The 12,508-nt window shown below is 36.9% G+C and overlaps 1 protein-coding gene across 6 annotated transcripts in view; it reads right to left on the reverse strand.

Annotated features, from left to right (window-relative positions):
• Positions 1 to 433: 433 nt before the first annotated feature.
• Positions 434 to 12,508, reverse strand: part of CDK8 (cyclin dependent kinase 8) — a 139,306-nt gene continuing 127,231 nt past the window's right edge. For 2 of the 6 annotated variants that reach the window (XM_062194580.1, XM_062194576.1), the window contains 7 exons: positions 12,342 to 12,485; positions 9,827 to 9,896; positions 9,006 to 9,078; positions 5,661 to 5,758; positions 4,185 to 4,263; positions 3,904 to 4,062; positions 434 to 1,686 (listed from right to left, as the gene is read on the reverse strand). In XM_062194580.1, coding sequence (XP_062050564.1) covers positions 1,561 to 1,686; positions 3,904 to 4,062; positions 4,185 to 4,263; positions 5,661 to 5,758; positions 9,006 to 9,078; positions 9,827 to 9,896; positions 12,342 to 12,485 — 749 coding nt within the window. In that variant the 3' untranslated portion in view covers positions 434 to 1,560. The remainder of the gene's footprint in view (positions 1,687 to 3,903; positions 4,063 to 4,184; positions 4,264 to 5,660; positions 5,759 to 9,005; positions 9,079 to 9,826; positions 9,897 to 12,341; positions 12,486 to 12,508) is intronic. The other 4 variants (XM_062194579.1, XM_062194578.1, XM_062194577.1 and 1 more) reach the window with 4 other exon arrangements.

The raw sequence follows: 12,508 nt of genomic DNA on the forward strand, positions 1-12,508 counted from the left end.
CCTCATGAATTAAGTTTGTAAGAGTTTTTATGGTGTTGTTGTTTCTTTTGTATTTTGTGCTAAAGGAGGAGGAAAAAGAATTACTTGAGAGAATACTGTGGGTCCAAGCCTTCTGAGAGTAACCCAGACTAGGTCAGGCATGACTCCAGAGGTTGAAGGCTCATCTTCGTATCTTTCAAATCAAAGGCATCTCTTTGTCTTATCTTACATTACAGTACCAAGTATGCCAGAGAAGCAACCCATGCCCAAGACCCCAGAAACTACTCCGCTGGGGATGCAGAACACAAATACTGCTATGAAAGCCACTAACCAGACTGATTCAAAGGCCATTTGTCATGGGACATTTCAAAATTAAAACAAAAACCTCTGTTCACATAAAAAATACAGCTGACTCCAAATTTTGATTTATGAAAAATAAATTTATTACATAACACCTTGTTTTTTTTAACAATGTTCAATTTTTTTATTCAGAATACTTGTGTCATTCATGTAAAATAGTTTGATACAGTACATTGTATGTTATAGGTTTTTTTTTTTCCTCAAAAATTCTAAGGCTCGCCTACTCCTTCTCCTTTGCTGAAGTAAGGGCACCCTAAACAACGTGCGGACAAGTTTTAAAAAAGAAAATTAACTGAACAAAATTTTAACAGCACTACACCAACCAGCTTTAAAATCAGGACAAAATATCTGAATTGGATGCCGCACCTTTTTAAGGGAATTATCATTCATGCTTTTTTCATCTTAAAGCATGCTCACAAATCAGCAACACCAACAGGAAAAATAAAACACTGTCTATGACAATCATTTTAGTTTGTTTGCTGAACCAAACAGGTTTATATCAATGACAACATATTTAATTACTATCAAATAGCAGCTTTAATACCAGTCAAGTCATAGATTGAAAATAAAAACAAACTTATAAATTGGAAATTAATCTTTGGGAGTCTTGAAACCTTTCTGGAAAACTGTGGCTTTTTGTACTTTCAAAAAAATCCAAGCAATATTCTTGGTCAAAAACACTGATTACAATGTAGAAAATGAATCAACTCGCTGATAAGACACTAAAAAGAAAGGTGTACCAAAATAATCTCACTTTGAGCTTGGTTATTTTGTTGAGTTAACGTATACTGCATGTTTCAAGTACCAGTTAAACTTTGTGTCTGCGTGTGTACTATTGGTCAGATAATGTTGTTACACTGAAAGAATTCACCACATACAACAACAAATGCTTGCCCCTAGCACATTTCACAGCTTCAACTGCTACAGACTGTCACTGAAAAAAATGCATTGGTCAGTCTGAACCATGTCAAGTAAACTATGGAAGTAGCAAATCCACAACACAAACTGTGCTAGCACTTTCTCTTCAAGTCTAACTCCAAAATAGGTACAACTTGGAAGCCACTACTCCAATCTGTGAAAAGTGGTGGAACTTGGCTACTGGACATTTTGAAGATGTGGTTGTACAGTACATTCTCACGGCCCATACCAGGTTCCCGCGGAGAGCTGCACAGTCAGCCCTGCAGCATTAGCAACAGTGCATGGACAAGATTCCGACGCAGCTCAGTACCGATGTGTCTGATGTGAGTACTGTGGAGGCTGCTGGGAGGTAGCTGAGTACCCCATGCTGCTTTGGGGCTGTGATGTGCTTGGTCCAGGGTTGGGATAGGCAGCATGTGGATTGGAACGCTGCAAAGGAGATGAGGGAGAAATGTGACTCATGTAATTCTAGGAGTAGCTGGACCCCCAAGCCAGCAGCAAAGCTGAGGTGGGGTTGAAGGGCTGTCATGTTTTAAGGAAGTCAGGATTTAAAAGTCATGTGCTAAGGACTAGCTTCGGAATTCACATGACAAATATCTCATATCTTTTCACAACAGCTTTTCTTTAGGAAGGCCAGAAACACTGCATAAATAATACCAAGCAGACCCTTATCACTAAGCTGAAGAAATAGAATTATTTTGTAAAGCAGGAACCCCTTTCAGGCTGCTTTGTATCTACTGGATAAATAATAACTAATTTTTTTGAGATGTTCACACAAGAACTTAACGATGTACACATTAGGAAATCCAAAAGCAGTTTATATGCTCCTTTCTTCAACAGAAAACCCTGCCCCAACATCCATGTGGGACTAAAGAATCACAATGAATATGACAAGGAAAGGAACCAGAGGATCAATTCCTTTAGTACTGACATATTTTTAAGCCTGTTAAAAGCTACCTTACCTTGTTACCTGAATCTTACCTTCTGCTACATTTTTATAAACAGAAGTAAAAACACAATCAATGAAATGTAAGAGCAGTGGTATTCCCAATTCTCAAAAAGGCACAAAGGAAGAGTGATAGAGTCTCTAGTTCCCTCATTTTTATCTATCAGATTACCATTTCCATACCCATACCTCTCTATTATTATCTTCTAAGACAAACACCATAAAAGAGTAACCATAATGTATTACTTCTTTCAAAGCATATTTAATAAATTATATAATTTTAGCAAAGATAGCATTTTGCACATAAAATGCTATTTTTAAAACCACTCAGAAAATCATCCCCAACAGTAACACCAACAAATCAGCACGACATGGTCCTCTCAGTTTCAGAAATCAAGGTCAGGGCATTGCTCTGCTTCATTCTAAGGAAGTCATCATCTTAGAGCACAAAAAGAGATGCAGCCTTCCCTCCCAGACTGGGGGAAAATAAATCAGTGCTGGAGCCAACACCAACCCCTCAGCTGCCCTGGTTCCCTGGGCAGCTAACTGGAAGAGAATCACTACTCAGACAGACAAGGACTTCCATGCTGTGCTGTGATCCTCTCCCGTAAGCTTCTCAAACAAACACCTTATTCTTGAAGTGCAGTGGGAGGCACAGGGAAACTTATCAGATCTCCTTGGCTCTTTCTATAGATAACTGGTGACATTTTCAGTGTTCTTCCCACACGGAAACCCAGTTTAGTTGGAAAATGGGGAGAATAAGCAGAAGAGAGAGGGAGGAAGTATACAATTTTCAAAACAGGTCTTTCCACAAAGGAACTGACACTTGGTGGTTAGGTCTAAGTCTGAATGCTGGGCCAACCACTGCTGGCTGGGTGACACTGTGCAAGTTATTTGACCCCTGGGAGCCTCTGTTTCCTGATGTGGCAAAGATAACATTTAACTCCCAGAGTGCTAACCATGGAAGGAACCAACGTATAAGAACTGGCACACAGGAAGCACTCGGTCGTTACAGAGCATTGCCTGCACCACCATCACCCCTTAAGAAGTGTTTTTGTAAGCTATGAATACTACTAAGAATGTTAATGATAAAACTAATAAGTATCATTACTAAGTGCCTATGTAAGGTCACTGTGCCTTAGCCTACATATTTCATTTAACCCTTAATATAACCTCACATTTATCATTACCCATATTTTCACAAATGAGGTCACTGCATATCTGAATCATTCACTCAAGGTTACAGACATGACTGACAGGGCTGGGATCTGAAAGCCTGTGCATTTAAACACTATGCTGTATTGTTTCAAAACAACAGATAGCATTTATCAAGCTTCTACTATAAGCTAGGAGTTAGATAACAGCAAGTCCAGTTCCACAACACCTGCAACTTGGATTTTACTAGCCTCATTTTACACACGAAAATACAGAAGCCAGGAGATACTCTATTACTTATCCAAGGTCATACAGTTAATAAATGGCTTAATTTGAATTTGATCATTCCCAGTCCGTCCGGTTCAGAAGTCTAGTCCCTCCCTACTATATCACTGTTGGTACTTTTCCATGCCAGTAATATTTCTTACCAATGTGTTTCCCCAACAATACATACATCAGGATTTCTCAATTACATCCCATTTTCCAAAGGTCATGAACCCAAAGGCAAACACCAATAAGGGAGGTCAATAATAAATCTGAAGTACCTGATAGTCTGAGGTCATGATTAGTCCACCTGAGGTAGTGGTAGGAGGAACAACTCTCACTTTTTTCAAAGGGGGTCCCTGTGTGTGACTGCTGTCTTGGTTCCCTGGGTGGCCAGTTCCATTGGTGTGGTTATTGCCCTGCTGCTGCTGCTGGTTCTTCTCAATTGGTTCAACAGAAAAACAAAGTTCAACTCAGAAAGAGAACAAAATACATCCATGCCAGAAAATATTATGGAAGCACCCATGAAACAAGAAGCTGCTAACTGTACTTTAATACTTACTTTGTCTCCTTTGTCATCAGGTTCTTCTTCTGTTAAAAATTCACGTTTTGGGTAAGGGATTTGACAACCGGCAAAAACACTAATCACAAGAAAAAAAAGAAAAAAGATTTCTGGTATGCTAACCAATACATCAAATGGTTCATTAAACTTCAGTTTAATCTTCTAAGATGGTCTGTCTCCATATTTGCAAAAATAGCACTTTTCATGCAACTGTGACCAAAAAATGCATCTTTTCTTCTAACCAAGTGATATGACAGCAGGTCATCTGAGGACTTTTCATTGTATTAAAATAATCAATAATCATTCAATATAACTCAACTTCCTTCTTTTATCCCAGCATTACTCTCAGCATAGCCAAGACACAGATTTCAGCTAAGAGGTGTTTTACACATTTCAATTTTTGTTTTTCCTGCACCAACTAGAGAAAACAAAAGATGGTACAGGAAATACAAATGTATCTGTACATGATACTTGAAATTTTGGAATGCAAAACTCTAACTGCAAACAGTCAACAATCCAGTGAGTCTGAAGAAACTATAACATGCATGATTAATCTGTCAATGAATAACTGTATTACTGCTGAAACTAATGTGATCAACAATTCATAAAGCAAGAGTTGAGCAGGAATTCCTCTTAATGATTGTCTTTAAATGACACCTCCATAGGCAGAGTTCAATTTTTGCTTATCCTAAGAATTCCCTTGGGTCATCATCTAAAAGCAGTGACTACAGTTGATAACTAAAATAAAAAAAGCTCGGCCAGCGCTGTGGTGTAGTAGGCTAGGCCTCTGCTTGTGGCGCTGGCATCCCAAGTGGGTGTTGGTTTGTGTCTGACTTCTCTTCTGATCTGGCTCTCGGCTTATGGCCCAGGAAAGCAGTGGAAAGTGGTCCAGGTGCTTGGGCCTCTGCTTCCGCAAGGGGAGACTGGGAGGAAGCTCCTGGCTCCTGGCTTTGGATCAGCCCAGCTCTGGCCATTGCAGCCATTTGGGGCGTGAACCAGCAGAGGGAAGATCTTTTTCTCTGTCTCTCCCTCTCTTTGTGACTCTGCCTCTCAAATAAATAAATAAAATCTTAAAAAAAAAAAGAAAGAAAGAAAGAAAGAAAGAAAGAAAGAAAAAGCGTGCTCCAACAGCTCCATCATACTGGTAAGTTAATACATGGATCACGACAGCCACTTGGCCTAGAGTTAAGATATCAGTTAATATCCCTGCATCACATATTAGAGTGCTTGGGTTTGAGTCCTAGTTCTGCCTCAGATTCCAGTCCTGCTAATCCCATCCTTGTATGCAGCATTGATGGCTTAAGTGGTTGAATTCCTGCCACTCATACAGGAGACCTGGACAGAGATACTGGCTCCCAGCTCTGGCCTGGCCCAAGCACAGCCGTTGCAGGCATTTGGGATGTGGCTTCTCTCTAATTTTTTGTTGATAAATAATTTTCAAAATTTTTAGAACATAAAAAAATATAGATCACTTACTCTGATGTAGGCAGTGGGTCTTCCAGAAAATAGGGATCCTGCATAGCCTGTTCTGAGGTAATTCGCTTTATTGGGTCCATGGTAAGCAACTTTTGAAGCTGAAATCACAAATCATAGAAGCATTACTGCATTCTTTCTCATAATTACCTTTTAGCACCTATGTGTGAGAATGTGTTTTTTTGATGAATATCACTACAATTTACACACCCAAATTAAGAACAAAAATCCTAATGATTAAATGTAATGAATTAATTCACATTATAGTCATTCCTATTATCTCACTTGGTTCTCACATAAGTGGTAAATAAATTTATGTCTTCTGACTTTTAATCAGTGATATTTTTCACCCATGTTATCTAAACTGCTTTCAGCAATTTAGAACAAGACAAACGTTCTTGTAATTTCTATTAAAGGGGAAACTATCATAATACAAGTAATATACTATCTATAAGCAACTATTTAGATAAAAATTAATTAAAACCAAATTAAATTTTAAAAATCCATTTCCTAGTCATACCAGTTACATTTCAAGAGTTCCAGAGCTGCACCTGGTTAGTGGCTACGGTATAGGGTTCTGCAGACCATCACAGAAGGTTCTATTGCACAGCACTGTACTAAACTAATAAGTATGGTGATATACAATTTGGGAAGTACAGAGTGGTGGTTTTAAGTAGAAGACTCTGGAAGGAGATTGTGTAGTTCAAATCCTGAATCAACATTTGCAAGCCAAAAGATGTTGGACAAGTTATTTAACATCTCTGTAACCCCATTTGTCAAATGTAGATTAAACTTAATCACAGGTTTGCCTTCAGGATTAAATGAATTAATATACAGAAAGCAATTCCAGTGTTGCACGGCACAAAGAAAGCACTATGTAAGTATCAACTATTACTATTGTTGCTACAATAGAAATGTCACTCTAATATGAACATTCAGTACTTTTAAACAAAACATAGTTCACAGAAGACTCTATGACCTAGAATATTTAATTCTAATGTATGACAGAAGAGATTAAATTGTAATCTCTTAGTTTACCCTCTTTGATCTAATGCAGTAGTTTTCAGATTTGAACATCCATCAGAATCACCTGAAAGGCTTTCCTAAAACAAACTGGAGTTTTTGATTTAAGTCTGGGCAGTTGCCCAAGACCTACACTTCCAAGTTCCCAAGTGATGTTAATGCTACTGGACAGGGCATTTATTGGTTTATTCGAAAACCAATACACTAGCAGATACATCTGGACTTAAAAATGCAGATAAGGGGCTGTTGTGGGTAAAGCAGCCACCTGTGATGTTGGCATCCCCATAGGTGTGGGTTCATTTCCCAGCTGCTCCACTTCCAATCCAGCTTCCCACTAAAGGCTTAGGAAAAGCAGAGGAAGATGGCCCAATTGTTTGGACCCCTGCCACCCACATGGGAAACCTGGATGAAGCTCCTAGCTCCTGGCTTCAGCCTGGTCCAGCCCCACATGCTGTGGCTTTTTGAGGAGTGAAGGAGCGATGGAAGATCTCTGTCTCCCTGCCTCTCTCTCTAACTCTACCTTTCAAATAAATACATCCTTTTTTAAAAAAATACAGATAAAATGCTGAGATGGTGAGATTCAAATTTAAATGATCTTTCAATGGAAGCACAATTTTATTTTTAGGATTGAAAGGGGAAAAAAAAATCTGGACTTCTATTTAAAGTACCCAATAATTTTAATGGATTGTAATAGAGTCTCAGATGGGACCATTCAAGGTTATCAACAGTTAAGATAGGTCATGCCAGGATTAATAAACAAAACAGTTAAAACAAGACAGGTATACCTCTAGATTTTCAGTGGTGATGGTTTTGAGTCATTTCAGACTTTAATGAGAAGTAGGGAATTAGGGAAAAGTCAGAGAAATTCCTCTACATCATGACTTTTAGTCTATCACCACTATCATTATTTTGTTAAAATAAAAAAGTCTAATTTTGAAGGATCTAACTTAACCTTCCAATTGTCCTGTCTTAAGTACATCAGAATAAATCATTTGAATAGTCAGTGTGTGGTAATGTGACAGCTTAAGCATTGCTTTTTAAATTACTAATAAAATATGAAATATATGATATAAAATATGACATGATAAAATAAGTAGAAGTTGTAAAAGCAGAAGTAGAGGGAGACAATAAAACAGAAGCCGAAGCAGAAATACAAGAAATGCTTGCCAAGTGACCTGGTTGCAATAAAGGAAACATTTCATGTTTTCAAGGTAAAGGAATTTCCATTTAAAAATACTTGAGGGGCAGGCATTTTGCCTAGCATTCAGGTTCCCACACCCCATATCAGAACACCTAGGTTCCATGCCTGCCTCCAGACCCTGACCTCAGTTGCCAGCTAATGCAGGCCCTAGGAGGCAGCAGCGAGGGTTCCAGTAACGGGGCCTCTGCCACTCACATGGGAGAGACCAGGTTGAGTTTCCAGCTCCTGGCTCCAGCCCAGCCCAGTCCCTGGCTGTTGCAGGCATTTGGGGAGTGAATTAATAGATGGGAGCTCTCTCTTGAAATCTCTACACTGTCTGCCCCCTCCCACCTGCCCCCACCAAAAAAAAAAAAAACTTGGGAAAAAGGATTAAAAAAATTTCAAGCCAAGCAAAATATAACTTGTTTCTACAAATTCCCCTCTATATGTTATAAAAGTTTTTTAAAAACATAAAAGTGAAAAACATCTTGGTGACAACAAAATTTTACTGCAAACAAATTGAATTTGTCAATCACTGAATATCTCATCACAAATTACCTTGCTAATGTTCAGATTCATACAGATTCTAGGTCAAACCACCTTTCCATTACACATAGAGAAATACTGCATCTCTCACACTCTTCCAGAAAAAGCATGTAATACATACCATCCCTGAAGCATATCTAATGCACAAGTTTATAAAAGTATTATGGGAATTAAAAATTTTGTAAACATTCTTTCAAGAGTTGAAATACCAAAAAGTCTGCAGAAATTATTTCAGAAGGTGGAACTGGTTTGTTTGTTTTTTTTTGTTTTTTTTTTTTTTATACACCCCTGAGATTTTTGAAATTTAAAAATAACAGATGAAAAACACTGAATACAACTTTCAGTGCTCTTCACAGAATTGTCATAATTACTATCTTTAGAAAATCTAATATGACAAAACATTAGTCTGTCAGGTCATAATACAGGTTTGGAAAAGCAAATTTTTTTTTATGTCTTTACTAACACAAGATCTTTGCATTTATGATTAAAGTACTCCAGGAGTACTAATCAACCATATAAACTAACCCAAAAAAGTCTCAGGTGGTGCTAGTCAATTGGGGGAAAAATGAATTTCATTAGTATTGTTATTTAAAGCTTACCAAGTGGAATGCTTTACTATCTGGTTTAACTTTATGCTTTTCCATATACTTGATAAGGCTGCAGTTGGTATACCTGAAAGAGAAATACTATGAAATATCTGTATTAGATGTGAGGTTAATTTTACATTGGCTCAAGTCCTTCCAAAGAGAAGTACTCTGATCATAACTGATCAGCATACAAAAAGCATTAAATCAATTTTATAACTCATTCAATATGCATACTAGTCACTTTTTGAATGGATGCCAATGATTAAATGCAAGATAATTCCATGAATAATATATACTGCGTAGCTGTTTTTCACATGAATCACATCTTAATTATTTTAGACAACATCTGGGTCAAAAGTTTAACTCAGCCTTACCAGTAACTTTAAAATACCTTTGCTGTAGGTTTATTAACCAAGCTGTCCCAACCATTGGCCTTGCTTTGTAAATAACTGAAATAATAATTCTCCTGTATTAAAACTTGCTTCAAATGACTATACAACCTCGGTGCGAGGTGAGTAACTGCTAAGGTTTATTTTAGTTCCTTACTTCTTTAGCTGTGATATTTTTCACTCATATCTAGCTTCCAGAAAGCAGTAAATAACAGAAAGAAAAGAACTGACTTTCCCCTCTGTATCTAAATTGGCTCTATTAGTCATTTCTTCGTATAATATTTAAGCATCTTATGAAGACTGCTATGAAAAATATTTACCAGAGTAAATAAATCAAGTTACTTATTGAAGTAATGTTATGTTGATTATGTTGAGTGTTCTATCTTAAACTGAGTATTCTGGAGAAGCAAAAACCAACAAATGTCTATTTTCTTTCCAACTTACGTATTTCTTCTGAAATCTTTCATTAATGTTGAATGTTCGGGCATCTTTTTTATATCTTCCCAATCTTTATCTGTGAAACACATTGATAAATTTTTATGTTGCCTAGGTTCCTATTCTTCAGAATTTCAATATAAATTACCTCCATTTTCACTATATTTCCTGTTCTTTTAGCCTCTCTGTAAGCTCAGAGTTCAAATAAATGTTCAGCTACAATAAACATCTTGAACTGTAAATACAATTCCTCATCCCCTCAAATAGCTTTTATATCTGTTCATCTTTTAAATTTTTAAATTATTTGCTTTCTATATGGTTTATTGTAAGTTGCCTCAATTACTATAACTAAGAAGGAATGTTATAAGTATTTCTATTTATTATTAAAAGTCCTATTTCTATTAGTACAATAATTTATTTTTTCCTTTTCCACCACATTTCTTGGCAAATCAGCAATCTTTTCAATGAGAAAACTAAGCTCTTTTCCCTCAGTGGCTTTCAGACATACTTTATGATAGCATACTACCTTCACCTTCTTAAACACATTTCCTTATTTACATCAGCAATCAATGTAGCCAGTAATAACTGTTTGCAGTAGAACTGGATAGGACGGAACTAGTAATATTAATAATCGGCTGGTATCTTGGCTTTTTTTAAAATTAACATTACCTAACACTAAATAAAAACTCCTAGTTACTAAATAATTTTTTTTTGGTTGTTAAGTAAAACAAATGTTGTTAAATAAACTTTAAGAACAAGATGTTTCAGCCAGGTTTGCTGGCCTTAAGAGTTGCTCCAACAACTCATGCCAGATCACCTGCTTTCTCCATCAATACCAAAGGCTTTTAATGAAAGCCCACTAGGCAAGCAGCACTGTGACAAGCACCTTGAAAGCACCTTTCACTTTTAATTGGCCTTTCATGGTTTGCTTTTCTTTGAAGTCACTGGTAAAAATATTTGCTAACTGTCCTCCATAGACATCACATAATGTAAACTAAATGTCTACTTAAATTCCTAGATGGAATTTCCTCCTTACTTTTTCCTTGCCCCGATTTCTCTATTTTGTCAATTCCTCAAAGTAGAAATCTTGAGATTATCCTTCCCAGTGACACAAAGCTGTGTCCTCCATTTTCCTTCCGTGCTCTTGCTGCCTGCAGTATTGCTACAGCATTGCTACAGCAAGAGGCCTGTTTCCCTGACTGCAGTCACCTCTCTGATTTTTACACACCACTGCCATACTGATCTTTCTAAAACATGAATCACATTCCTTGTACTCAAAAACTCATCGTAGATTCTCAAATTTCAGCTTATCAAGTCTAAACTGAGCCACCTTCTTCAAGGACCCTTATATAAACAGCCCACCCTAACTGTCGAGCCCATTAAGGATCCTCTCCACTATGGGCCCTCACCACTCCCACCCTCTCCTAAGCTACATTCCTGTGGGCCTCAGAAATAGTGGACAAATTCAGAAGCAGGAAGTAAAGGCCATTCTTCTCTATCTGCTCAGAACATAGCTATTCTTTAAACATTCTACTTATAGCAGTACAATGTAAACCACACCAGGGCAAGAATCATGTCTGTTATATCAATGTTTTACTTAAGACAGTGTTGACACATGGCAGTTACTCATAAATATTTAGCGAATAAAAGAAATTCCATCACGACAAAGTCATCTTTCTAAAACTGTTGATAAATTGTGGAGAGAGGTAACCCTCAGATATTTTGGAGAAACCCTCAGGTATTTCTGTATTTGTCTTGGGTTACAGTGATTTGAGAAATATTCCTAATGAGAAAAAATTTCTATTAAGTACTAAATGATTCAAAATTATTGGTGTCTTTTAAACAATTTGCCATTTTACTGAACCTCTGGGGAGTTTCTGGTGAATGAAGAATCACCACTCTGTGGTATACCTAGAGACTGGGCTGTAGCTGGAGAGCTGCCATGCCAGGAACTGGACACCTGAGGACTGTTTCCCTGCTGTGAAGCTCAGGGCTGCAGCTGGTGGAGTGCAATGCCTTAGCCCACATTGTGACTGTTCCAACACAACACTTTTAGTGATGAGGGTTAGCGAGCAAAAATGTCCAATATACTGTCCATAGTGCCCTAAATAATGTTCAAAATTTGTAGTCAAATGTCAAGAAGTAGCAGTATTAAATGTGCTGCAATAAAAAAAAATTCTACTACTGAATTTGACTTATAGTTTCTACTGGTAAGAACTAAAAACACCCTTCTAATATAGATATTGCAAATATTGTACCATATTAAATATCAAACAACAAAACAAAAGCAAAACAAAACAAAAAATACTCAAATTCAGAAAATCCATAAATATTTTGCATGTTAATACTCTTGTGAATTCTACAAATTTTGCTATTTCTGTCAATCTTTGATAAATACAAGTAATAAAAACAAAGCATCAAGTACAAATAGCTTTCATCAACTAAAAATATACATCTTTCCAATGAAGATATCTAAGTTCAAACAACAGTGATTTAAAAACAAAAACAAAAACATAATGTGTACCTGCAGGAAATCCCATTACATTGAATATTCTGTCCAGCTGGTCATGGTGATAAGGATTACTAGTTTTGATGTCCTCTTGTCGACAGTGAAATATTGGTTCTGACGTTAGTAGTTCTGCAAATATACACCCTATAGCCCAAATATCTTTAAAATAAAAAGAAAAAAAA

This window comes from Lepus europaeus, chromosome 6 (genome assembly GCF_033115175.1).
Source record: "Lepus europaeus isolate LE1 chromosome 6, mLepTim1.pri, whole genome shotgun sequence".
In the NCBI taxonomy this organism is placed as follows: Eukaryota; Metazoa; Chordata; class Mammalia; order Lagomorpha; family Leporidae; genus Lepus; species Lepus europaeus.